Source organism: Gnatocerus cornutus, chromosome 1 (genome assembly GCF_029298725.1).
Source record: "Gnatocerus cornutus isolate USDA-ARS CGAHR chromosome 1, icGnaCorn1.1, whole genome shotgun sequence".
Lineage (NCBI taxonomy): Eukaryota > Metazoa > Arthropoda > Insecta > Coleoptera > Tenebrionidae > Gnatocerus > Gnatocerus cornutus.
The window spans coordinates 27,949,942-27,976,807 of record NC_142233.1 but is presented as its reverse complement, the minus strand read 5'-3'; the positions used below and the strand labels follow the sequence as shown (position 1 = coordinate 27,976,807).

Here is a 26,866-nt window from a genome sequence, read left to right as displayed (position 1 = left end):
TATAGGAATTTAGTACCATTTTCGGCTTTCCCTTAATTTTTTTAAGAGAGGAATTTTATACTTTTCTTTTGTAGTAATTTTTTTAGATGTGTTTGCCGCCTCGTCCAGAAACCCGTTCAAATCCTCTTTAAATTAGGTATTAAGAAAACATTTCCAAAATCTCTCAATATATCTCTCTAATTTAAACTTTTACAATCTCTAAAAAGTAACGAAAACAAAGACCGTCTTCGCGAAACGCCTAATTGCAGGTAAATAGAGCAGTGACTGAGCATTTGTCGCAAATCTCTTATCACCTTCTTAAAAAGCTTGAGAATCGATCCAAAAATGTAAACAATAATGCTCACACTTTATACTTTCGCTATTGTGTTTATTCGCCGTATTTGAAGCCTTCACGCTTGGTCTCTTTTTGCATAACTTGTTCCCGGTTCAATTTCAAGCAAACTTACTTCAAAAACCACCGAATCGTATTTTAGTAGCATACTTCAGCTTAACATTATAAGACGCGTCCAAATGCCATCCATTACTTACCCAATTTTTCTAATTTTCGTATTAATGGCAGAAAATTCGGGCAATAATATTACCGGAAGATATAATACAATGGAGTCTAAAAAGTTTCAAACACGCGAACACCGGTTGGTGAGTTTCAACACTGAGGAGAATGGAGATATAAGTGTAAGTACCTGTTGGATTTTTTTAGAAATTACTTAGTTTTTTTTTTAGATGGAATTGGCTTTTAACGTCCCTTTTATTACAATTCCTGTTAAAAAATCAGTTGAAATGGCACACGGCGCCATTGCGAATGTTAACATCGGCGCTATAATTCTAGGAGGTGGTATCATTTTTGGATTTGCCGTTGTTATTCCAGGAATTTTGATTCTGATGTCTAAGAAAACGTGGGGAGATGCAACATCAGGATTTTATAGACGTAAGTTTTAATCCAAACTTTTTATTAACACGTAGACAAATACAATTGAGATCAATATAAAAAACTAAATTGTTGAAATCACTTCTTCTTTCCTTTCTTTCCTCCTTTCTTGCCTTTACCCTTACCCTTACCCTTACCTTTACCCTTACCTTTACCTTTACCTTTTTTACCCTTCCCCTTTTTGCCGCTGTCCTTATCTTTCTTTACCTCAAAATCCTCAGTCATATACTGAGTGTCACAATGTACAACATTTCGTTTTTTCTTGAACCGCTCAGGATGAATGATCCCAGCAGGTGGTGTAAACTCTATTTCCAATTCGCTGTCGGACGAAGATGACTCGTGTTGCTCATCTCCACAGAAGCACGACTTGTACTCTTCATTTTCACATTCTTTTTTGTTCTTCACGATTTTAAATTGCAGCGGTGTACAATCCATGTAAGGACATTCGTTTTCAACAAGAGTGTGCGGATCCTTCAGAGGATTCATCGTAATCCAATAACATCCGTCGTGTTTCTTGATGTGTAAAGTTGGTTTTGGTTGTATATTGATGGAGGTTTCGGATTCATATTGTCCCCCGTAGCCTTTTTTACCCTTGCGAAGTTCTCTCAGTTCTAACATTTGAAGGCCTTGAGATTCTCGATGTTTTCTTATTTTCTCGGCGATGCTCTTAGCTATTGCTCCGGGTCGCCAACCTCGGCGTGGCTGAAAAACAAACTTAGACTTGGAATGTCTTGTTAGAATTTTTCACCTTCAACTGCATGCATGGAGTGAAGATGTTCCACAACCACCCCATTTTGGGGGGGACGTTAAAAGCCGGCATGACGCATTCCCTGTGTCCAATCTGAATTCCTGGATACTTGTCTCCAATTGAATATACGTATTTGCTCTTGTACTTCTTTTTCTTTTTGATTCCTGTAAGAGTGGGGGTCGTAGGTCCTTTTTTTTCCTTTTTGCTCAGCGAAGAAGTTTGGGGCTGTGGCTGTGAACAAGGACAAACATCGCAAACTAAAGTCCCTCCTTTTGACTGACAGGTCTTCGGAGAGCATGGCGCCATGTCAACATCAATTCTTGTATCTGATTTGACTTCATTATCATCGGTGTTTTGACAAGGACATTCCGTACACACCAACTCTCCTCCTTCTGCTTTACAAGTTTGTTTTGAACATGGTGCCAAATCCATTTCAACTCTTGTTTCTGAATAATGTTCTGCATCCGATGCCATTTCTGTTTTATCATCAGATTTATCGTCAGCTTTTTCGGCAGTCGGACTATCACAAGGTTCTCGATTTGTAGTCGTTTCCTGATTAACACACGGTTTTTGCGGTGCCGACATTTGGCATTGTGGAGCTCCAAAGCATATAGGGAATGCGTCTCTTCCCTGATAAGGACAAACTCCATCTGGGCATATCGTAAACGGCATGCAACAAGCAAGGAGAGCTTGTAGTGGGTCAGCTCCTGGGCATAGAAAAGGCATACCGCAAGGAGGCACATTTACAGGACAAGAAGGTAAACACACTGGATCAGGTTTAGGAGCGTAAGGACATTCAGGATTGCCACAAGTTTCACCTTCAGAACGAGGTGGTTTAACGCCGCACTTCTCCATACCACCCGCACCGCCACATTCCGAACACTTAACTTCACCACCTTTTGATGCGCACATGTTAGCAGTACAAGGAGCATTGTCTACAGAAACGCGAGTCTCCACAAGATGTTCAATGCCTCCTTCTTGTAGTTCTCCCGTATCTTCTTTTTGTTGTTGGAATTCGACCACTTTTGGAAACGGACAATTAGGGTTCCCACAGGCTGTTTCTGCAGGCTCCGGAACGAAACAAGGCGAGGCTTTTTTCTGAACTCCACATGTATCTTTTTTTAGAAATGGACAGTTCGGATTGGAGCAAACATCTGGTTTTGTTGAACATGTGTCGGCGAAACAGATTTGGTTACCCGTGAGAAGTGCGTAATATGTTAAAAAATTCTGTAGAAAAGGATTCATTCCGTAGGGACAGGGTGGAAGAAGACACGAAGGATTATAACAAGGTGGAGGTACGCAAGAATTGTCGCCGCAAGGAGATGGGTTTGAAGGACAGCTTTTGGGTGCAAAAGGACACTCTGAATTATCGCACACGCTGTTAGTGTCACTTTCTTCAGGCTTGTAAGGACACTCTTTACTCTGGAAAGGACAGTAGGGAGAATCACACGGTGGTGGTGGTGAAAAAGGACATTTATAATTTCCGCATGGCCCCTTTGAAAGCACCTCATTCAAACACTTGATTTCCTTAGGAAGGTAAGGACAATCAGGATTTTTGCAACGGCCTTTCGGAAGAGGATCAGGACAATCCCAGTGGATTGGTGGCAAGTCTACCTGAACAGGACTAGGACATTTAGGGTGCCCACATTTCCCGGAAGTAGGAGCTGGGAGATACTGCAACTCCATTTCGACATCTTCATCTACAAGACCGCTCTTGTACTTCGCATAAGCGCATTTCGGAGAACCGCACGCCGGGCTTACTTTAAGTTTACTTTTAACTGGTGGAGCTGCAGGTGGTGTATTTGGGGCTGGAATAGCATCAGCCGAATAGGCGTTCATGTCACCAGGACACATCTTCTTGCACGCTTCTTTGACCACGTTTGGGGCAAAAGGACACGTTGTTTTACCACAAGGGCCAAGCGCCTTCTTATATTTAGCCAAGACTTCGTCGAACTGATTCATTATTTCTTTACACTCGTGAAAGGGGCTCTTTACATCGTCGTAGTCAAAAACACCGCCTCCAGTTAACCGCAGCGGTGGATACTTGTTTTCTTCATCGCTGTATAAATCACTACCACCATTTAAACGCAGAGGTGATTCTTGAGGTTTGCAGTGGCAACTGTTATACTTTGTCTTTGAACAACCACAACCCTCTTTCTCTTGCTTTCTTTTTTTTGGTTCCCAACATGAAGAGGCCCAATTACTGGTATCTTTCTTCGGAGTAAAATCGTCTGATGGTCGTTTCGGTCTTGAGAAGAAACCATAAGGACCATACTCATCAAAAACTCCATAAGTTTGACTCATACCATAAGTTGTTGGTATTGATGGTTCTCCATAGACTGTCCCCAAGCATTTAGTGTTTGCGAGTGGTCCAATGCCAAATTCTTTAAACTTTTTTGCAGCTGGGCAGTCTTTATTCTTGCATAACATTTTATTAATGTTTTCAGCAGTCAGAGCAGGCTCCTCGTCACTAAAAGACGCAGAGAGACCACGTTCCTTTTTATTGTTGCCGTTCAGACCAGAAGTGTCGAATTCAAAGATAAAGCCGCGGGAGCCCCCTTTGATACGTAGATCAATAAACTTATTTTCTTCGGGTTTTTCCATTATAGAGATGATATCAAAGGTAAGATTTGAAGCATTTCTTTTATTTTCAAACGCATTTGTAATAACGCTGGTGAACTCGTCAGGGCGGATACTGAATTTTGACTCTGTGGCTGCTTTAAACAGCGCCATGAAGGAGTAAGGATCATCCTCTAATTGATCCGTTGTCATGGGGCGAGGTTTGCTTTCATCCGTGAATAACATAGTCATCGGCAGAACTTCTTCAGGGTTTCCAGTTCCAAACCTACAACTCTTTACACTTTGTGTCTAAAATGAAAGTGGCTTACTGTTGACATTCGAAGGTTACATTGCCGCGGGCTCCTTTCACTAGATATTTTTTCTGGTCTTCATCTACTCCAATTTGTTGAAAGGTCGTTTGAACGTTTTTCCCGAAGAGTGACAGCCGCACTGTGGCTTTGATATCACCCATGATTCGATCAGTTTTTTCTTCTTTAAGCAAAAACTGGTCTTGCATCGACACAGGACCTTCAATACCGGAAGAAGGAGATTTTTTAACCAGAGTGTAAAAGTCTTTGGTCCAGCCTACGAAAGCGCTTGCGACTTTCTTGTGTTTAATAAAAACATCAATAGTGAAGGGATTCACATTGATACTTTGCTGTAAATCGGTGGGAGAAGATGCAAACAAAGTTGATTTTCCACACTTGAAGTTTATCTCCCGCTCAGGTTCACTTCCTGGAAGAATAGAAGCAGCTCGAATTTCGCCCCAAAGTACAATTACCTGTTGAAATGTTGTGAACTGTGGAGACTTCCATTTTGAAATCTCCCATTTCTCCTGTGATCATAACGTCTTGAACTAAAGGACATTCCGGTAAATTCGACGAGAACGTAATGTTCTCCACAAAGAATTCCAACAAGTACAGATAATTTTCCATATTGATTCACCCCCAAGTTACAAACGTACAGTACATAAAATTTGAAATACAACAAATTTTTACATCAATAGTTCTGTCAATTAAGTTGCTTGATTTTTTCTAGGTGAAGATTCCCAGTGGTGGGAGTAGATACTCCCACCACTGGGAATCTTAAGATTAGTCTTCTAGATCAACTATTGGTCAAAAATGACATAGACACGACTTCGTGCATGCAAAGAATGGTTTGTTGGACTGTGCAGAGTTCCACAAAGAATGTAATGTTAGGGCGGAGTTCCAGTAGCGATAAAATTATCGATGGTTTAGCTACAAATAAATGGTTACAACAAATTATAGAAGGCACCGTCTTCCAGTCAGCTTTGGAAAATGGTTTGGCGAGAACTAACTGTTCGAGAAAATACCAAAAATGTAAGATTAGCGAGAGGTCCGTCGAGGTGTTAACGAAGAAAATTACCGACTTTGTAAGCAGTGGAAGGTTCTAAACTCTTCTAATCTAGTTTTGGAGTTGGGATATTATTACTCTTTGAAGACTTTTCAACTATTTGCTCAATTGTTTTGTTTGTTTTGATTGTTGTTTCTTTATTGTTATTACTAATTAAAGACGTATCTTTATGAAATTTTTTATTATGAAATTAAATATAAGAGATGAATGAATTGTAATAAATAACAATGATGATGTGGCGGCCCTGATTTAGTAGATACTGTTATTGTTATTCGTAAGTTCTCCTCTGAGATTTTCTTTCATCAACTGGAAGAAGAAATATTAGGACAAAAAGATGCGTAATGTTATTTTTACCGAAACTCGCTCTTTGTGGGTTAATTCGGGAATTCCAAGCACAAAGCATAATTTAGTGAGAGCTGCTTCGGCCGTCATGTCGTGCCCGCAAATGACGCCAATATTTTCCAAAACCTGTAAAAAAATTATAACAAAGTTTTTTTGGATTTTTTGTAATTGTTATTACCTTTCCTGTTTCGTAAGACGAAGAAACGGCCCCTTGAGGACACTGAGTAATGTTAACAATTACAGTACCATTCTTAACAGCTTCTTCAATGACTTCCAGAAGTTCCTTCTGATTTGAAGGAATATTACCAACTCCATAACTCTGAATAACTAATCCCTCTACCGAAGGACACTGAAGAAGAGCCCTAAACTAAAAACACGTCTCTTTAAAGTTACCCAAAAAAAAAAAATAAAATTTACCATTGATGGTGTAATTGTTGGAAATAAATTCAGCAATCCCACGTTGGCATTCAAGTTTGTATGGACGCGAAAGGGAGCATCCGACGGTTTTAACAAGAAATGTTTATTTACTAAAAAAATTGTGAAACTATAAATCTTCTTAGTTTCTCGCGCTTACGTATGATGTCAATTCCAACTTCCGCCAAAGACGAATAATTAGGCGAATCAAAAGCATTTAGATGCGTCGAACTGATTTTTGCCGTTCTGTTACCTCGCAAAAGTTTGTTAGCAAAAAAAATACAAACTTCCGGAATGTTATAGCATCCTGCCAAAATCAAGGACGAGAGAATATTATCCTTGGCATCGCTGCGTGTCTCGAAAATAGGAATCTGAAATTTAGAAGTGTCTTTTCACATTGTTTGCAACGTGTGACTCACTTGAGATCCAGTTAATATTACAGGTTTTTGGACGGCTTCCAACATAAATGACAGAGCTGATGCAGTGTATGCCAAAGTGTCTGTTCCGTGCAAAATTACGAAACCGTCGAAGCAGTTGTAATTTTTCTAAAACGATAGTTTTATACAACGCCAACGTCGTGATTTATTGTTGCTTACTTCAATGTCTTTCGCTATGCGAATCCAATCTTTTGAGGACATGTTGCTTGAGTCTAAAAGGGGGTTGTACTCTTTTAGTTCATACAAGACGATGTCGTCACCTATTTCTCTAAAATTTATAAAAGTCAACTCTGTTCTCGTTAATGATTGTGAAGTTCTTACGGTAAAACTAATTGCCCAGGTGACAGTTTTGTCAGGTGCTTTTTGACTAAAGCGGGATCATGCATTTGAGAACTGAATTTCAGCTTTTGCAAGAGTTTGTTCGGCGAAGGAATGTACACTGAAACAAATTACTTAGAATCTCAAAAATAATAAATAAACATATAATTTAAAAAAAAAACTCCGATTTTGAATTTCTAAAAAATATATTTAGATGTTGACTTTGCAGATTTGTACTGGAACTTTCTACTGTCTTCAAAACTTTTTTTACAAAATGGAGACTTTTAGATTAAAACTTTGAAAAGAAAACTTGTGTTCAATTACAAACTTCTAGAGCAAAAGAGACAAATTTTAGAAGTTGTGTTTTAAAAACCCACCTTTTCTTCTAAGCAGAATGGAGAATGTTATTTAAATCGGATAAAAACCCAAAAAGATTGCAATCATTGGCTCGCATTGTCCTTGTCGATGTAGTTTTTATAGCAAAAATCGCATTCTAGCAACCAATTCGATCGTAACTTCTTATTTATTGGTCGAATGTTGAAAACTGTTGCTTATTGGATAATTTTCTAAGCTAATACTAATAACATTTATGAAACAGAATGAGTTCATTGGACGTTGTGATAACAAAAAACGCACAAAAAACAGAAGTCGAGCTTTGGATTTGCTGCGTAAGTTGGCTATTGTTTATTGGATGGAAAAAACCAAAAAAGGTGTTCATTACAAAAATAAAGAGGGACCTTTTCACATAGATGTCAAATCCTAGTAAAATTTTTCATCGGGATCACAACATTCAGCATCTATAAATTTCGAGATTAGATCGAAAAGAAAATGGAAAAGTGGAATTTAGAACTAGTAAATTTTGATGTTTTGATGTTTTTAGGCTAATTTACTAAGATACTTTTTTATGTTTGTTTTTTTGAAGGGTCCAAATAACAAAAAGCCCTCTTTTAACAATTTAATCACATCTAAAAATACTAATAAGGCCCAGAAATAACATTATCTCTGATAACTGATAACTAAATTTAGCTTATAATTATGAATTATCAGTTTTCCAATGTTCTTGTAATGCTTCGTGTTTTATTAAATAACAAAGAAATTAAACTTATCAACGCGTTTCTCAAAACGAGAAATATCCAGTTGTAATATCAACTAAAAAACTAAATAAAAGTTGATTAATTACGAAATATGTGTTACACAAATGTCATATCATACGATAAACTAATTAAAAATTCATTAATCGTATTTAGTAAAATAAAATGGTTTTTAAATTGGCACGGTAAAACTTTTGGAATTTCAAATTTTTTTGATGAAAAAAGCTTCAAATAAATTGTCTCCTAATTTGTTGCAATGACATCTAGCAGACGCATATCATTTCAAAACAGATTGTTCAAATATTTGGATGCAAAAGTCAAGATCAATTATTATTATGTCGCCAAAACATGTATATTTATATAATAATTATAAATACGATTATTTCTTTCGTTTTCTTTCCGTTTCCAAAGTCCACTTACCGTGATTTTCATTCCTTTCCATGCCAATGGTCCCCCCGACATACAAAACCAACACTTTTTTAATTCGTACGGAATGTTCGACGAATTTCGGAGTCATTTTTCACTGTTGTGATTTCTCAACGACTCTGTTGACCAACTGAAAGGAATTAAGCAATGCAGAAGAACTTTTTGATTTATATTGGACGATACTGATAGCACTTTGTACCATTCATATCGATCTATTTGGCTAGTCTTTAGAATAATAAAGATTTATTTACAAACATTTTAGCACACATGGTGAAATTGATAAACTGGACCAAAATCAGATTTATTACGTTTTATTAAACCTCCAGATTTTAATTAACACCTCTTTCCCAAGATTTATCGTTTTGTTTGTTACAATATAAGTTATAAGTCAAGTCGGTATCTATTTTGATGTGTCCGTAGTTTTGCAAGAACGTAATCTTCCACGCCAAAAATGATGCAAGATCAAATGATTGTTCTTTTATAAATTAAAAGAAAAACAAACTTACCAATTTTATATCACGAGTCCAAGATGTGAAATTTGCCTTACGCAATAATTTGTCTGTTATTAATAAACAGAAATTTGTAACAATACATAATGAAGAGACAGGAAAGTGGCAGTACGTACTCACTACGTAACTAAAATTAACACGCTCACGTCAATTTTAAATAGACTCACTTTGCACTACACGTTAGATTTAACACACTCAAATCAAATGATTCAACGGTTATTGGTGTCGATTGTTACCAATTTTCATAAATTACCATTTAATTGATTTGGCGTTTGGACGCAAAGTTCGCTGTTTGTGAATGTTGACGGTATTTTATTAGAAAGAAGGCTTATCTGTGATGATCTGAAAGTGATGCAATCTTGTGAACATACAAAAATTACACAATGCGTAAAAGTAGTGACGTCATATTAAAGAGCATTTCATGTAATTTCGAAAAACTCACTCCAAATTAGTGAATTTTAAATTTTTTAACAAAGTTGTTTTTAGCTCACTAAATTCGTATTACCTATTGTTTCTGTTTCTGAAAAAAATACATTTATTATTTATTATAAAAAATGGCGTCCTTGATCAAATCAATACCGTTTAACTTCATTTTCCCGTCAGTATAAATATTATTGCACCGATTACGTTAAATAGTAATTGTATTTATAAAACGTTCAAACACAGAAAGAAATATTCGACAAAAATATATTTATTTTATAAGTAGATATGTGTAGACAGTGTTACAAAATAGACATTCACTAATTACACTAATTAACAAATTTTTGAAAAAATTGTATTAGAGAAATGGAAAGTCCGCTTTGCTTCATCAGGTTCGGATTTTTTTTTAGATTCTACTGTACAAAAATTAATTTTTTTGAAAACGTGCAAAGTCATAGATTTGCTCGATAATGTTTGGGAATAAAATAAATCTGCTTTTCATACGCCCTTTAATAAAATTCATCGCTAGAGTTATTTAGTCCCACGATATTTTTGAAAAATCTAATTTTCCTAAAAAACTGTGTTTTTAGTGAATTTTAGTGAAATTTTTCATATAAAGGCTCTTTGTCACAATCACATTTTTTCTAAAATTTTCGCGAATAAAAATTTGAGAATTTTTCTGTCAAATTGACGTTCAAGATTTGTCACAAAAATGGTTCCTGTTTGCTAACCTCTAAAATCAGCGGTTTGAGGAGGGTTTATTCTCTTGATTGTTACTGCGCAGAATTGTAAAATTATTTGTAAATATTTAGAACGTTTTAAAATTTTTATAAAACTTCTTTTCTTGAGGATGAAGCATTCTTTGTTTGCTTATGAACCAAAAAAATTTGAGGATAGAAATCTTTGAAATGAATTGTTCCGAATTTTAATTTTCTGAAAAACATAGTGCGGAATATGATCCCCTATTCTAACCATTGAAATCATTTAGAAACGCGAGATTTATCGAAAAACTCCAATTTTGTAGATATTCAAATTATTTTTTTTACAAAATTTTCGAAAGTCATAGCCTGAATTTTTTCTAAAAATTACACCATGTTCTTTGGCATGTAAGTTCTAAATGAGAAGAGAAAATAACGTGCTTAACACCTCGTTAGAAAGCAGAATCTCAACTTTTATTGTGACGTATTGCATTAAAAAATCAAAGAACCAATTCAGAAACAAAAAATGCAAAAAAAAACACAAAAAGTTTTTAAATTTTAATTTTCTGAAAAACATAGTGCGGAATATGATCCCCTATTCTAACCATTGAAATCATTTAGAAACGCGAGATTTATCGAAAAACTCCAATTTTGTAGATATTCAAATTATTTTTTTTACAAAATTTTCGAAAGTCATAGCCTGAATTTTTTCTAAAAATTACACCATGTTCTTTGGCATGTAAGTTCTAAATGAGAAGAGAAAATAACGTGCTTAACACCTCGTTAGAAAGCAGAATCTCAACTTTTATTGTGACGTATTGCATTAAAAAATCAAAGAACCAATTCAGAAACAAAAAATGCAAAAAAAAACACAAAAAGTTTTGAACCGTTGGTTTTTCTAAATTCTTATTAGCTTTTCTCGAAAATTTCTATTGTTCATTGGGAAGCTTACTTAATTACCTTTTCAATGATGTATAAATAAATTTCATACTTTTGCAAGTTTGCAAAAGTGAAATAAAAAAAATTGTACGTGGTGTACTAAAAAAAATCTCTTTACCTGATGGAGTAAATTTAGAATCAGAAAAAAACATTCTATTTTAGAAATAGCTTTCTACTGCTCCAGTACAAATCACGTCCAAAATTTGTTGACTAGTGTTATTTTGTTAATAGAATAAATTAGTTATGGCAAAAATACACGTGATTTTTTAGTTCGGAATGAAACATTAAATGTGTTTAATAATTAATAAGGCAACATCGATAGAAAACTAGATCTAATGGAGCTTTATCTATCCATAATTAAAGCAGGAAATGATCCCATCCAACAGGTCTTGCACTGACTTGGTTGAAGATTCCGGGGAAAAGCGGAAATGTTCGCAGTTTAATACCTTGGACGTAAAATCACTGCAATTCGAATTTGATATGCTGTCGTTCAGTCTGTATTTTAAAGTTTTGTCTAATGTTATAGTCTTTTTTGAAATCCCCGAAATTTCCATCTTCAATTTTTGTAGAGTTTTCTCTGTAGCAAAGCGGCCAAGGAAAAAGCCTGAAAACAAACCAGTTAAAATTAATTTAATGGGATCTTAATGTACGAACATCCATTACCGTTAACCGCGTTAAACAAACAATAAGATATTCAATAAACCTAATGTTTTGTTTAAGCTGAACAAATAAATTTACGCTCCAATAAACCACTCGTTGGCAAATTGACGAATCCATAAATAATGGTTTGAAATATTGCACTGAAAATCGAATTCACTTCACTGGACTCTTTTTAATTAGTTTAATGGTGTTAGGGGTGAATAATAATTTTCATTATTTTTTATTGTTATTGGCATGGGACATGAGTATTCACGCACAGTAGTGGTTAATACCCTTCATGTGACATAAAATCGAATTATAGTTGATTAATGGATGATCACAGGTCACATCATGCTATGACATTGCATTTTCATTATTTTTTCTGTAACTTCATAGAAATACAATGTCTTGGAAGATTTTAATTCGTAAGTAGGCCATAAATTTGCAAGTTATAGTTTCTAAACGCGAAAAAGTAAAGAAACGTGCTGCTGAAAATTATGCTCATTATTTAAATGAGAACCACTACAGTTTGCCGCACGTTGGAGCAGATAATCTTTAATTAAAGTTCTTAATTATTTGTATTTGTTTATTAATATTTAAAAATTCATAAATAAATATTCAAAAGTTGTTTCTTAACAATTATTAACACTAATTTTTTTATATAATTATAAAAATTAAAAATTAGTAAAGATCTTTAAAATTAAAATTATAGGAATTTGCAATACTTTAGATCGTCAAATTAACAAATTTCTGAGAGCTGCAAAAATTTCAAAATTGGGCGCAAAAAACTTGTGAGAGAGATTAGAAATTCTGGCAAATATTTAAAATCCCACAGACTTTAAAAATTGAAAAAAACAGAAATGCAGCAAAATTTTAAGAAAATGAAATAAAAGAAATTTAGTATTTCTCTAGTTTAGAATTTTCAGACGTTTATGTACATTTCGGTAATAAACTTCACATTTGAATTTTTTAATTATTAGATTAAATTTTTTAGAATATAGATCATCGATTTCTAAAATTATCAGTGTTCCGAATATTCAGTTACAATCAGATTCAAAGTTTCCATTTTTCGATTTTCAATATTTATTATCTTCAGTTCTCATCACGTCCTCAGGTTTCCAGTTCATTCTTTAGGACCTAAAAATCTCAAGTTGTCAGATTCCTACTTTCTCTAATCTTGATATTAAATTATCAATTAAAAATAAAAAAGACCTAACTAGAAAATAAATGCTTAAAAAACTAGCATACAAGTTAAACGTATTTTTTGTGAAAACTAATTTGTATCATAAAAAAATATCGAATTTCGTGTCGCCCAAAACATAAATCTATAGTTTAATCTACCATTAAAGTAATGGAACAACGCAAATAACATAAAAATTGTTTATGAGCATGCAATGGGTGCGATAAATTTATTGTGCTTTCCGCTGATCCAAAAATAATAATTGTAAAAATTTTCTACCGTATTGCTCTAGTCTCATACTTCTGTCATTATATTTATAGATATTAGGAGTAATTAATTACCTATACATTTTACTTGCGTATTTTCCGTTTGACTCGTTTCACTTACGTTTTCATAACATATTTTTGTTAAATATTTACTTCAGAATCAATTTCATTCTTTCTACCAAAAAACAATAGAAAAAATAGAAAAGTAATTTTTCACCATTAGCATTTATTCAAACAAAATTAAAATGTCATTATCAAAACTATACCGGAACTATACCGGAAATACCATCTCAAATTCCTTACTCATAATATTTACTCAAAATTAAACATCCGAATCCAATTCGACTGGATAAACCGCAAAAACTAACCGATTTTGAATAATTTTAGCTCGAAAAACTTATTTCTGACATCAAAAATAGAAAAAGCGCAATTTTTACCTCCAATGACTGCAAAAAACGCCACTGTCAATATAAAACTACAACACAGTCTTTTGGTAACAAACTCCGACGTCAAATTCGAACTTCTGCTCGTTTCGACGCTCAAGATGCGCTGCATTGTCACTCTTTATAGAACTGAAGGAAAAATCGTTGTCTTCTCGCGTCAATAGATATTTACACTGAACACACAAATAGTGAGGATGTTTAATATTTTCGACAAATTGGCTGAGCTCCAATTATTACAAATCACAAAATTATAATGCAATTGATTACACTAACTAAACTACCACTTTCATAAGAAATTATCTCCGATATTGATTATTACCATGTGATTGCCAGGGTGGTAATGAAACGTTTAGGCGCAAACACAAGTTAACTTCGACGGCTATTTTCGCTGGAACAGTTGAGTTATTTTTATTTTTAAGTTTGCACTTGATAATTTTATTAACGAGATGGGAATTTTTAGACATGTGGCTGATAATTTTGGTGGGTAGTGATCATTTGTGGACAAAAACGTAGGCGTGTTTTTATTTACGATGGTGAGGAATGTGGACGTGTGAACAATAACATAATTAAAAACACTAATTCATTCTAAGAAAATTGATTAATTTACAGGGTGGAAACTTAAACCACTTTGTTCTCAAATTTTAATTTTTCATGATTTCTTAAATTTCCTTTAGCGAAAATCATTGCAGAATTAAGGTATTGAAGAAACGCATCCGAATAATTTTGTTAATTTTATTATACAACATCCAATCACAATAACAGTATGCTGTGCACAAAGTATAAAAACTAGACTGTGTACAGGTTCGTCATTTCAAATTCGTCGCTAATTTAATAATCTAACTGAACAAAGCCGATTAACTTTCGAAATGTTTAAAACATGATTGGCCGCAACAATAATCAGCAACCAAAAAGTGCCGCAAATTTGAGCAAATCCGTTCTACTTACTACACATTTCCGACAAAATGTACGCGTCTTAAGTTAATGCGTCTTAAGTTAATAAGTTAATGTAAACAAATATCACGACACCAAAATATAACTAAATTGACTGAAGATAATAGTTCAATGTAGTAGTGTAACAAGTATAGAAAATAGCAAAAGCATTTTGACATACATATCACAAAGAGTGTGTAAAAAGATTATGCTAAACAGTATTATATTGTATTCAGTATTTTAAAAATACAGGTGAAGCTTCGTATTTCGTTTCACATTTATACGTATTAAAAATATTTATATGCTTTCATTTTGGCAGCAATATCAGAAAATACATCGCAATTTCAAATATGAAATCGCCCAATAAAAGCATCAAAGAATAAAGTAACAAAAACATCGGAACATTGACCTAAGCACAAGATTCAAGTACATTAGTATCACTTTGAATTGTTAAGATTCGTTGACGCATGGATCACAATTCTTAAAACACCGATAACAATTAGTATTCTATTAGTAAATGATACGTAAATTTGAAGAATCCAAAAAATATTAACACTAACACTTGACTAATAAATATGGCAGGTCTGGAATGAACCATGGAAACTTCTCAACTTTGGCAATATAAAAATATAAAGAGATTTATCAAAAATATTAAACAAAAAATAACATAACATAACCACAACCTTACAAAATAAATAAGACAACGAAACAATCTCCTGTTAAATAACTTAATAATAATTAATAAATACTCGTATTTTCACAAAACCGACAGGGATATTGAAGCTTAAGCAACAGCTTATTTGTAAAAATAATCAAGACAAAGACGCTTTCACGCTCTTGGGTTTGGAGGCCGTCTTATGATACGGCGCCTTTAATCCGTAGGATTTGGGGACGTTGGGGATGCACTTGAGTACACCCTGGAACCCAGTTTTATTCCCATGAGTTGGCACGGTTTGGATAGTTTGCTGTATTAAAATCTCCTCTAAATCACACTCCCTGCAAAATACAATAAGAACAACAAAAAAAGAACCCAAAAAATACCTCGCATTCTCCAGAAACTCCGCATACAATTTTGTAGGGATCTGACCCGGTTTTTCAGTCTTGTCCACAAACAAGTCTGTCTCTCTATTGTATAGATACAAAAAGTCGTTCAATTGCTTCGCCACCACCGCCGCTCGATCTTTGCAGTCCAAGTTGTTGCTAGGAGCCTAAAATTTCTTAATTATACTCCTCTTCACATAAGCATAACCACATACCACCTTCACCGTGTATGGCGTTCTTAGATAACTCGAAGCCTTCTGTAAAAACTTGAGAACGATATCCATCTGATTCTCCTGATCCGGTCCTGCCGAAATCCGCTTCAAAAGACATCCCAAGTAATGACTAAAAGTCTTTCGAGTCTCACATTGCGTCAACTTCTTTCCATTTCGCAACATATCAAGCACTTGTTTCCTCAACTCCAAAGCATGGCTTTCTTTCGCCGTAGGTTTCACACCTAAAGTTGATCGGTGTCCCTGACTTAGCATTCGTTCGTAACGGTTATGACGTGCGAGTGAACTATTCGTATGACTGTCCAAAGATAAATCTCTCTTTCGATCCAAAGAGTGATATTTCGAGTTCGACTTATCAAAAGTTTTGGTGTGGATAGGAACTTCAGGAAACAAGTTCGTGTAAAGCAACAAGTTGTAATTATGAGTTCCCGAAATGTTGTAGCTGTTGAAGGAATTATTGTTACCAGTAATGGGAATTCCAGTCGCTGGATCTAAAATTAATGAGGCAAAATGAATTTATGAGCACGAAAATTTGCTTAGTGTTGTTTAAATTCGAAAATATTGAAGGAATTTATGTCTTTTATTTGTTTCCGTTTGTTTGGAAGTAAAAACGTCAGCAAGTATCACCATGGGTGAACATCCTTTGTACATTAAAATTCCTAAAATATCGTCTGGATTCTTCGATAGAACTTATTTCAACTCAACACGCAACATCTAAACGCAAAACAGGTCGTGACAACTGAACGTTTAAGTAATTTCTAAAGAACGACATACCGAGATTCTGTAAAGTTTGAAATTAGTTCTTTATGGACTTTGTGCCTTCTGGTTCATGTTCGTACACTTGAACCAATAAATCTCCTATTACAAAGTTAAAGTGTTTTGAATTTAGATTTTTATCCAGTTTCATGTCATGGCTTAAAATATCGCAGTCAGACTTTAAGAACTTTTGTATTTACGTCCAATAGATAATTTCTTCTCTCTGGAAATCATCCAAAACTCACCCAAATATTGCGAATACTTCGCCCAGCTATCAATCGCCGGAAATATCCTGACAAAACCTCCCCTTCTATCAAATTGTGTTTTCGCCATTTTAATGACTCTTGTTTCCTCAGGCGTTAAAGTCAAAGCACTCGAAGATAATCGATCGCCCCTATTAACGGAGGAACTTTTCCTCGGTAAAGTACTGCTCAACCCATCAGCAGAATGAACTCTTCGACACTATAAAAAAATCAATAATAACAATACTTCGAGTTCTTAAATCGCCACATTACATGTCCCAATTTTATTTTACTGCTGCCGGTTTTTATTGGTCCTGAAGTTAGACTATTTGTCGAGGGTCTCAAAATGGGATCCACAGCAGGAATACCGACCAAAGTCAATAAATCAGCCAACATTGCAGACTTTAGTCGGACATCCAGAGGACTATCACAGCCCAATGACGGGGAAAGATTGATTTCCAAAAGCCACGGTTTCAAATTTGAATCAATTAAAATGTCAAATCCGTAAAGTTCTTCAAGTGGACGATTAGAAGTGTTTGCTTTGATTTTTTTAAATCTTACCAAAACAATTGGAAGGATTAGGCACAAACATTCTGCAGGCGGAAATAATAGAATTTGCCGAGGCTAAAATTGCTTTAATAACAAGGTCCTCCACTTGCGACATCAACAAGACAGTATTCTTCCCTTCCGCCTTCAAGTGTCTCAATAAAGCGCTTAAAGTCCACTTGTGGCCTACGTTTTCAGCACTTGGGTCGTCGGATCTGATTAAAAAATGGATAAACTTGTAAAAAAGTTAGCGGTGGCAAATTCGTTGAAAACGTTTCCTACAAGCTAATTTTCCCAGAAAAATTAAATCTCGATTTGTACATGTCGCACGTCAGAATAGAAACACGAATACTTCGAGCGTTTACCCCAAGGAGTGAGATTCTTAAGCAGTAAATCTGATTACGTGTTTTGGAAGAGGCTCGTGACAGCATGGAAAGTTCGCCCTCGTTCCAGAATGACTCAGTTGACATTTTCCTTAAAGTACGAGCCAAATATATGAATATGTGCTTTCCTGCTAAACCAAGGGGGACTTTTAATAAAGCTGATCTTACGATAAAAAGCTCGATCTAGTTCGGAGTCAGATTTTGAAAGGTTATTTAGAAAAGTCGATATTTCACGAACTACTTTTCACAAGGGAACATGGCAGCTGTTGCGGTTTACTTCGTGTTTACACTAAATGAAGGTTTTATGATTTGCAACGACTTTAGTTTGAATTAAAATCAATTTACTTCGAAAGTTATAAGTTCACATGAATCGTATTTACATCACAACTTCAAATATTCGACCAAATTATTAACTTAAGAAATGACTAGACAGTTTTCAACAATGACTTTGTTGTAAATGGTGAAAGTTGCTCAAATCAATTTAATCTATATTACTTCAATAACTGGCTGTTACATATTTTGTTATACGCGTTGTTGGTTTATAATTAATGAAGGGGTTTTACGTCGTACATTATAATAGAAAAAATGCAACCTCGAGCTATTCTCGGAAAAATATGACAACGACAATGTACAGCCATACAAAAAAACGGAAATCGGTTTGGGCATTTAACAAAAAAATCAATAAATTAAGTGATCTCTCGATTCCATTTTTTCAAAAAAATGATAAAAGTTGCGGTCGAAAGAGTTAAAAAAGCGTTCGTCTGTAGCAATGCTAAACAAACAATTAGGAAACATCCAACACGGTTAAGTAATAAGACATATGACTTCAAAGATTTATTTTTCTATAACCTTGTTCATTCCTTTGACATACGGATTATGTGACGAAGTCAACACATCTGGTGCACATAGGCACTTTTGTAAATTTATTAGCCGCCAGATGTGCACAAAAATCGTGTTTATCAGATACGAATTATCTCATTAATACCATCCCACATCATTCCTTAGGTTAGCAGAATTTATGATTATTGTTTGTTTATCGGATTAGTTCGCTTATTATATTATATTACAACATATCTCTACGCATTAAGCAAACAATAAATACTTAGAAAGTACCACCAGACGAAAGGAAACGATCAATTACTGATAATTGCTTGTCTGATTCATAACAAATCGAAAGTAAAAGACAAAGAAACAAAAAACTACGCGCAATGAAAACCTTGCATGTAAAAAAATCTCGTCAAATTCAAACGTCTACAATTAATGACTTCACGTCATAACAAGACATGTTTTATAATCATGTTTTTTGTACCCCTTTCTGTAAACCACAACTTTAATCCTGATATTATTCCTAATAAGTGTTTCTTTAATATCGCACGTCACGCAACATTAAAGAAGTCAGGATCGTATTTAATTTTTCGAATAACCAATTGTACATTCTTTCACAAAACTTCCAATCGTCTCCATCTAAAATATGCTTCAATTTCGGAAAATTTCAGGCTGCCATACAAATTGAGCATATCCGAGAAATTCAAATTAAACGCTAATCAGACCGTATCCACTCGCTTTCGAATAAACGGAACACTGCCAGGAAAATGACTAATTCAACACGTATTACGCAAGCAGGGGATTAAGGTGCAATTATAAACATGATAATAAACATAATGAAGGGTTGCGGGCAACTTTTTGCGCATCTCTTGTATTGGCATTGAGTTCGAGCCGGATACATCCACTGCACGCTATCCAAATTGTTAAATAAACAAATTTCATCTGTGCTCGTAAATGAGTTTTTCGATCATATTTTAAATGGGATTGTACTGAGAGTTAATTACGTCTTCTGTTTCTGTAGTCCAATTACATATTCATAAACCGGTATCACTGCATAATCAATTTTCACCTTCCCACGTCATGTAGTGCGAAGAATATCGACATTGAACAATGGATAAATCAATAAGTTAATAATTTAAAAGCATCAATGATTAAGTCACTTTTCCCCACGGGTATAATAGAATAACGCGACAAAGAAACAATCTGCAAAATTCGCAACATTTCCGTACGCTGTCAATGTTTGAAAAGGAAGAGAAGGTAATCTCATCGCAAACAACACCGCGAATTCTGGATAAAGTGCTTTGTAAAAATATCTTTCCCAGTACCTTTTAAAAGATTATCTAAAAAGTTATACTTACTTAACGTAATCGCTATGATACTTGTTAATACTATAATTACAGAGGTGCATACAGGGGTTCCACAGCTGTTTATGACTAGAATCGTATTTGACGGTAGCAAACCGTACTAGGCCTTCTTCGTAAATGTATACTAGCAAAGGATCAAAAGAAGTAACAGCTACGTACAAGCGAAGATCACATTTGTGACCTGCGACTAAAAGGGGTTTTGATATATATTTGGCCACGACAACGGGTTCTTCTAGAGGCACTTGATTTGGTGTTTCAACAAGAAAAATACCTAAAAAATCAATTTCCAACATGTCGGGTTCGAATGAATCCTTACCTCTCCCTCTACTTGAAGCTACAGGTTTAACGATCCACGGACCTTTGATTCTATGATGTGTTGAACACAATTCTCCATACTCCGTTGGCATTACGAACGTTTGAGGGATGAAATCGAAGTGTTTGAAACCTTTGGCATGTTGCATTCGTTCGATATTCTTATAAAGGCGATCCTTGCGAGTTAGTTCGTACGAACGCGGAAAATGATTAACTCTTTGGTGCGGACCCATTGCTCTCAACGCCCCTTTTATACAAAACGTTAGACATAATTTCATGAGAGTAACTTCCACGGACCTGGTTTTGGATGAGATCCAGTCCATAACAAATTATAGTCCGCAGAGTTGGGTGGTACTTCGACAACTCCGTGACATTCGAGGAGTTTTGAAAGGAGTTTGGTTTCAGCTTGTAAAACTTTGTACGTGATGTGCAGTTTGTAGGCAGGTTTTTCTTGAATTGAACGTTGGGTGCAGTTGGCTAGAGCGGAACTTTTGAATACCAAACAGGCACTGCGACAACCCAGAGTGCCACCGAGTAACCATGTGTCGGGAGGGAGAGTTGGCTCATGTGTGATTATTTTACTGTTCAATTCAAAAGTTTTGTTATGTTTTACCTCAAAATACATAAATATAGAAGCTGATCGGTGACCCCGAGCCGAGAATACATTAAATAATAAAAACACTATTTTTGTCGCTGTTATCATCTGCATCACTTCTAAAACTGTTTATTTATCCTTTTAACGACGACAGGTTTCCTGCCGTCAACGATTTGGAAATAGTGTTCGAGTGTTCAATGTAGACTCAGTACTAACATAAGGAAAGAAAACAGGAAAAGTAAACAGTAAAAATGGAAAAAACGATACAACGCTTCAAGAAGATTGCCCTTCAGGTTTTTCTCAAGTACATTTTACTTCGTTTCAGTCAACCACTCCTATTATGCGCTCGGTTCCATCAAATCGTTCATTAATCATTACTTTAATTCCAACCGATTAGAGATGCAATTGGCACTCCTACTAATAAAAAACAGGAGCATTATTACTTTGTGGGTGGAATGCAAATCACACATTACTTAAATGACTATTATTAAACGCCCTGATGGAGTAATCTAAAAGTAGCGATGCATTGTCCTAGTAACTACTATTTTTATATTTCATGTTGTGGTATTCGATCGAAATTCACGAACAGGCAAAATACAAAATAATTGAATTGTTGGCACTACACCAGACCGCATAAAAAACTGTTGCCACCTCATGACATCACGATTTGCATAATGTTGTTATATATGGTGTTTTATTTCCAAATATAGACAACAATTTTATGTGGGCTTGCGGTATCAACTAATTAGGAATGTCAGAGTCATAAAAATGTTCTTATCATTGCAAGTGAGTATGTGGGTACAGCATAAAGAATTGATTATGAGATATGAAAGATTATTAGAATGAAAAAAGTTTCATTCAGAATGAACGAAATGAGAAAGTTGGTTTTGTCCCTTCAGCCATGAAACTAGACCTAGAAAACAATAAATCGTGACAAATCATTGCTTAATACAATGAACAGGTGAATACTTCCCAACTAGTTGACTTATCAACTTAATTAAATTTGTTTTTATAACTATTATGAGTTAAAAATTTCGGATAAAAACCTATTTTCTTGGGCCATATCAAAAAGGAGACAATGGGACGAGGTACATTCAGGAGGTTTTTTAGGGAAAACCGGGGGGCGCCAGGAGAAGAGAATTGGTTTAGAGACAACCCTAGAGCCTGAGTTATTATTTAAGCAACAAAAAACAGTATGTTCCACTCACCGGTTTAATTCTACTGGAGGTACCTTGGGGGGATAATTTATAGACTCCGAACTACTCACACTTATTGTAACATCCTCAACAAAATCTTCTATTTTTTTTTCCATTGCGATGATTGTAATGAATAACTGAAACTAAAGTGACCTTCATTAAAAAAAACGGTCAATGTAAATGGACAAAATTTAGGTTATGCACAAGACCAAATATGGTTACAATTTTTTAAACCGGGTTAACATGACAAAAAAAAATTGGAATTCGTTATTTGTAGCTTTATAAACTTACATTTTGTCACGTTGTCTCAAAAATTATTGATTCATATTAAATTATTTGAATTGATTCTGACACTAAAATTTTGCGACACTCCACTTCAAATTTTGTTACTTTTTAAAGAAACGCCATTTTGTTTATTTTTTTTACTCTGCGTCGGTAAAGTAGAACGCGCAACTGTCACTTACATAATCTAACCTCTAAATTAAGTCTTTTGGTAAAAAAAGTTACTCAACATAATACCGGTAAACAAAAACAACGCAAAAGCCCCTTTATTGGTGGTGATTGTGCGATAGATTTTTTGTTCTTATTTAGTTTAGACATTCTAAAATTTACTTAACCTCACTTTATAAAAATGGGTCTTTTGAACTTTGGGTGGTTAAGACAGTTTATCAGGCGCCATACGAATCACATCCCTGAAGAAAGAGCCCATTTTTGGAAGAACAGGTTGTCAATCGTTTACATGCTGCTGGCATGGAACGCTTTTGGTTTTGTTATTTACAACGTTTATAAAGGGAACTCTGACTGGGCCCGCAAATACAAATCAGACTCCGAATTGGCCCTAACGCCAGGTGCATGAAAAACACTTGTAAAATAGAGCAATAATTTATTTCTGTTTATAGCACAACAGTTTTCTAGAACATTAGGCATAAAAGACGCTAAAGTTTATAGAATATCAGGATTAAATGTCACTGAATATGAAATCCATAACGATTTCGATGAAGCTTCAGAAAATGCAACTGGGAATGAAGCCGTACAAGAATAAATAAACTTAAAATCACATTTTATAGTTACAATAAAATCAAAGGAACATGGTACTTTCATTGACCTGTCACAGCCCCCGTGTTATTTCGATGATTTCGGAACTTTTCCATTTCAACCAGCAAAGCGGATCTGTACGTCTCGTATCTCATCACGATGTTTTGTAATTCTTGCTTGTATAAACGTGTCAACATACCATTGTAACAGTCCAAGTCTTGGAGGCGAAACATGTCCCATCTGAGTTTATGGTCCAAATCAGGACTTGCTGTAAAAGCAAAATTAATTTTTTCGTTGAAATTTGTTTGGTTTTACCTTTAAAATAAATGTTAAGCCAGTGGGGAATTTCCTCAAGCAAATACGGATTTGCAGGAACCAAGACACTATGCGGCTGATAATGTGTGGGTCTTGGGGGGTTTAGATATCTCACTTCAGCTTGATAATTAAAACAAGGCACTAGACAAGGGTGCTCGTATTGAGCCTGCTTTGTGATATGGCTGAAATAATTTTATTAGCTTTTATTCATACTGAGGAAGACCATACTTGACGTAATAGATCCCATAATGGGGCGAGTGGACACACTGCCAACCAGTTGGAAGACCTTCTCTTTCCAAAGGGTGCGACCAATGAGTCGTTTTTGTGTTGTGGTCGATGTAATATTTGCGGCCTCTTAGAGTATAATCAACGGACCACCCGGGGGGCAAGGGCAGTTCTTCCGATTGATCTAAAATTAATTATAGTCTAAATTCTAATTATAATTATAAGCTGTCATTACCTTGATTGTTGTCTTCCCGCCCTAAAGTATGTCGCAGATGGTGAGCCAATGATTCACCATAAGACATCCCTTGTAAAGGATTAGAGTATCTTTCCATATTTGTATTACTATAAATAGGAGTTGTATCCTTGCAGGCATTATCACTTGCATTCTGATAAATAGGAGAATGAGTCCTGTTATAATTAGAATTGTTGTCTTGTGGGCTCAGAGGGTAAATTTGATCAATCTCGACATAATTGGCATTCTACAAAAAAAAAAGTTGAATCAATCTTAAAAAACGAATATATTTACAGCAGAGTTATCACTATAAGAAGGACTGATATGTTGATTCATATAGATATGCTGTGCAGAAGATGTGGAGGAACTAGGGGCGTTGTTATACAAAGAGTTGTTTTCATTTGTAGACAAATTTGCAAATCTATAAAAAATTCTTAAGATGCGCCAATTAATTCTTCAAACCAACCTTGTGGCCAGATCAGGGACAGAAGAACTGGGGGTGTATTTCCCCTGATGCGCCCCTAAACCCGTGCTTATTGTCGTCTTTTGATTGCCAAATTTCTGCACAGTAATACTATTTTGGTTGGCCCCTCGATTTAGCGAAGGGGGCAACGAGGATCTGCTTTGGTTTGAAAGCCTTCTCTTTGGCTCAGTTGTCCAGACATTGATGACTAAGAGATGAGGTTATGTTGTAAAAAACGTCAAAAATTTTATCTTACTCACATGGCATTTCTGGCGGAGTGTCTTTTTTGACATATTTTCCAACTACCCCTTCTTTGATTGTCTTCAAGTCCTTGTTTTTTCGCGACAGCATGGTTAAATGTAAATTTATGTTCTATTTTAATACTTTTGTATTTATATAAATGTTAAATATGTTCAAGGTCGACAGTGTTAGTTCTGGAGGGATGTTAGATACTTCCTATGCTGTGGATTGTTTATCTAAGTCAGGAAAACTTATCAATGAGCTGAAAGGACAATATGCATTTCTCTATTGAAGACTTTGTCGCGGGATGGGTTGGAGGTGAATTATGTCTTGTCATGTAACAAACTTTCCATTCTACTACGAAACGTACTACATCACAATATTTTACCACTGTTTGTTGCTTTTAAAGACAAATTCCATTGTTTACAAATTCTTTTCACAACATCACAAGTTTCTTGACCTGCGCAAAGCAAAGTCACACACACAGAGCACATTCCACAATGTATTTGGTGTTGCCTAACTTCACGCCTTCAGGAAACGGGTACCAAAAATATCTATAATTCTTAATTGGGACTCTACTCAAAGTGAAAGCTATTGCCGTCACTAAGACCCATGAATTCTACGTTATTATTAATAAAAAACAGTGAATGACGTATGTTAACGTCACATTTAAGTCAGTGTGGCAGCTGGTGTCAAGGAGATTGACACTTAATTTGCATTACCCATGTAAAGGGCGCGAAATTTGAAAATTAATTCGATCCAAACTTTCAGCACTTCGAAAGATCAACAACTAATGTAATGCTCGGTAGCATGCAACGACTAATATTTTTTTAGGCAAATTGTTCATGGTTTAAAATTTTTTTTTCACTATGTAATTCGATTTTATTTCTTCTCTCCAGAGCGACTTACCTTTAATTTGGTGGTATAACTTTTTTTACATTGTTACCCACGATCAAGTGTAAATTAATTTGTTTCTCTAAATACCAGTTTATCTGATTAAATTTAGTTTAAAGAAGCTTGGAAACGATTCCCTAAATTAGAAACTAATAATGGAAATGTGGCTAATGTCAAGTCAGGAATATTATTTTAATTCATTAATTTATGTTCTGTGCGATTTACATCCTGAATAAACATCATTTTCTAAATATTCCTTATTATACTACAATTTCCCAACCACCCACGTGGTTCTAATTATTGAATTCACTCCAACTTAACAATTTTTTTTATTTCTCCAATTTCAGGAATATGTGGCCTCGTGGTCGGCCATCCATTGGACACAGTAAAAGTGCGCCAACAAGCCTTCGGCTCCTCCTTTCCGACTGCCATCCGAAGAACCTTTCAGTACGAAGGAATATCTGGATTCTTTAAAGGAATGTTTTTCCCTTTCCTGACAGTGGGTCCTTCAAACGCGCTATTTTTTGGAGTTTATGGTAATATGCTCCAACTCTTGAGCCCACATAAAAATCTCCAAATCTCTAACACAAATACAGAAGCGATAAAATTTGTATTTAATTCCGGTACTGCAGCAGGTTTTTTTCAAACACTCTTTACGTGTCCTGTTGAATTAGTTAAGACAGTCATGCAAGCTAAAACCGACGGAAAAGGTTCTTGGAGAAAGCATTACGAAGTTCCTTATAGTGGGTCTTTTGAAGCGTTAATTTCTATTGTGAAAGAACAAGGGATCAAAGGGTTGTATCGTGGACTAACACCGATGCTTTTCAGGTAAGATATTCTAGATTACTATTTATGTACGAATAATGCAATTTCAGAGACACACCTACGAGCGGATTGTATGTTTTAACTTATGAAATGTTGTTACACTGGAAATTTCTAGAATGCGAAACTCCAGTGGTTATCAAACGGACTGTTGCTGGAGGAACAGCTGGTAGATTCTGTAATTTTATTTCAAACTTTCGTCAATTGTATTCAAGGCGTTGTGTCGTGGATATTTGTGTTTCCCTTTGATGTTGTTAAAGTGCGACTGCAAACACAGGATCCACGTAAGCCAATTTATAAAGGCATGATGGACTGTTTCAAAAAAACTTATAAAGAGGGAGGTGTGGGCGCATTTTTTTTAGGTAGTCCGGTGGCGATTTTGCGGACATTTCCGGTGAATGCTGCAATTTTTGTAGCGTACGAAATGACATTGAATTGTCTTAAACTTGATAGAAATAAATATTGAGTAGTGCTTACCTTATTAATCCACTA

General features: G+C 35.1%; 8 protein-coding genes across 11 annotated transcripts; 3 read left to right on the top strand and 5 right to left on the bottom strand.

The window, feature by feature from the left end:
• Positions 1-430: 430 nt before the first annotated feature.
• On the top strand, positions 431-5,668 carry LOC148181255 (uncharacterized). Its single transcript, XM_088046146.1, has 4 exons — positions 431-672; positions 721-925; positions 5,271-5,292; positions 5,328-5,668. Exons 1-4 carry the CDS (start codon positions 511-513, stop codon positions 5,644-5,646), a joined length of 708 nt encoding a protein of 235 aa, XP_087902272.1. The 5' UTR covers positions 431-510; the 3' UTR covers positions 5,647-5,668.
• Positions 859-5,334, bottom strand: LOC148181256 (uncharacterized). The gene is made up of 4 exons (XM_088046133.1): positions 5,014-5,334; positions 4,562-4,967; positions 1,674-4,518; positions 859-1,627 (listed from the first exon to the last, which is right to left on the bottom strand). The coding sequence occupies exons 1-4, from the start codon at positions 5,165-5,167 to the stop codon at positions 1,004-1,006; spliced, it is 4,029 nt and encodes a 1,342-aa protein (XP_087902259.1). The 5' UTR covers positions 5,168-5,334; the 3' UTR covers positions 859-1,003.
• A 104-nt stretch (positions 5,669-5,772) lies between the features above and the next one.
• On the bottom strand, positions 5,773-11,724 carry LOC148181254 (L-asparaginase-like). 2 transcript variants are annotated; one of them, XM_088046104.1, is made up of 10 exons: positions 11,647-11,724; positions 8,629-8,764; positions 7,121-7,238; positions 6,959-7,067; positions 6,782-6,907; positions 6,523-6,733; positions 6,366-6,475; positions 6,127-6,315; positions 5,961-6,074; positions 5,773-5,912 (listed from the first exon to the last, which is right to left on the bottom strand). In XM_088046104.1, the coding sequence occupies exons 2-10, from the start codon at positions 8,723-8,725 to the stop codon at positions 5,856-5,858; spliced, it is 1,131 nt and encodes a 376-aa protein (XP_087902230.1). In that variant the 5' UTR covers positions 8,726-8,764; positions 11,647-11,724; the 3' UTR covers positions 5,773-5,855. The 2 variants fall into 2 exon arrangements, with proteins under 2 accessions (XP_087902230.1, XP_087902224.1); XM_088046098.1 differs by lacking the exon at positions 11,647-11,724 and adding an exon at positions 9,141-9,253.
• LOC148181253 (uncharacterized) lies at positions 9,817-14,041 on the bottom strand. Its single transcript, XM_088046113.1, has 2 exons — positions 13,723-14,041; positions 9,817-11,804 (listed from the first exon to the last, which is right to left on the bottom strand). The coding sequence occupies exons 1-2, from the start codon at positions 13,838-13,840 to the stop codon at positions 11,548-11,550; spliced, it is 375 nt and encodes a 124-aa protein (XP_087902239.1). The 5' UTR covers positions 13,841-14,041; the 3' UTR covers positions 9,817-11,547.
• A 405-nt stretch (positions 14,042-14,446) lies between these two features.
• TTLL5 (Tubulin tyrosine ligase-like 5) lies at positions 14,447-22,561 on the bottom strand. Of its 3 annotated transcripts, XM_088046087.1 has the most exons (12): positions 22,440-22,561; positions 22,161-22,291; positions 21,999-22,109; positions 20,655-20,938; positions 20,362-20,604; positions 20,040-20,316; positions 17,489-17,688; positions 17,201-17,439; positions 16,931-17,147; positions 15,915-16,420; positions 15,700-15,866; positions 14,447-15,654 (listed from the first exon to the last, which is right to left on the bottom strand). In XM_088046087.1, the coding sequence occupies exons 2-12, from the start codon at positions 22,262-22,264 to the stop codon at positions 15,471-15,473; spliced, it is 2,532 nt and encodes an 843-aa protein (XP_087902213.1). In that variant the 5' UTR covers positions 22,265-22,291; positions 22,440-22,561; the 3' UTR covers positions 14,447-15,470. The 3 variants fall into 3 exon arrangements, with proteins under 3 accessions (XP_087902213.1, XP_087902200.1, XP_087902206.1); XM_088046074.1 differs by lacking the exon at positions 21,999-22,109; XM_088046080.1 differs by lacking the exon at positions 21,999-22,109 and having other exon boundaries at positions 15,918-16,420.
• A 101-nt stretch (positions 22,562-22,662) lies between these two features.
• LOC148181251 (uncharacterized) lies at positions 22,663-23,235 on the top strand. The gene is made up of 2 exons (XM_088046122.1): positions 22,663-22,996; positions 23,048-23,235. The coding sequence occupies exons 1-2, from the start codon at positions 22,780-22,782 to the stop codon at positions 23,188-23,190; spliced, it is 360 nt and encodes a 119-aa protein (XP_087902248.1). The 5' UTR covers positions 22,663-22,779; the 3' UTR covers positions 23,191-23,235.
• Positions 23,012-25,231, bottom strand: sav (scaffold protein salvador). The gene is made up of 7 exons (XM_088046092.1): positions 24,679-25,231; positions 24,422-24,626; positions 24,250-24,376; positions 23,959-24,202; positions 23,727-23,907; positions 23,499-23,680; positions 23,012-23,451 (listed from the first exon to the last, which is right to left on the bottom strand). The coding sequence occupies exons 1-7, from the start codon at positions 24,767-24,769 to the stop codon at positions 23,246-23,248; spliced, it is 1,236 nt and encodes a 411-aa protein (XP_087902218.1). The 5' UTR covers positions 24,770-25,231; the 3' UTR covers positions 23,012-23,245.
• LOC148181249 (methylated amino-acid transporter SLC25A45-like) lies at positions 24,934-26,840 on the top strand. The gene is made up of 4 exons (XM_088048347.1): positions 24,934-24,976; positions 25,900-26,380; positions 26,428-26,543; positions 26,590-26,840. Exons 1-4 carry the CDS (start codon positions 24,934-24,936, stop codon positions 26,838-26,840), a joined length of 891 nt encoding a protein of 296 aa, XP_087904473.1.
• The last annotated feature ends 26 nt before the right edge of the window (positions 26,841-26,866 follow it).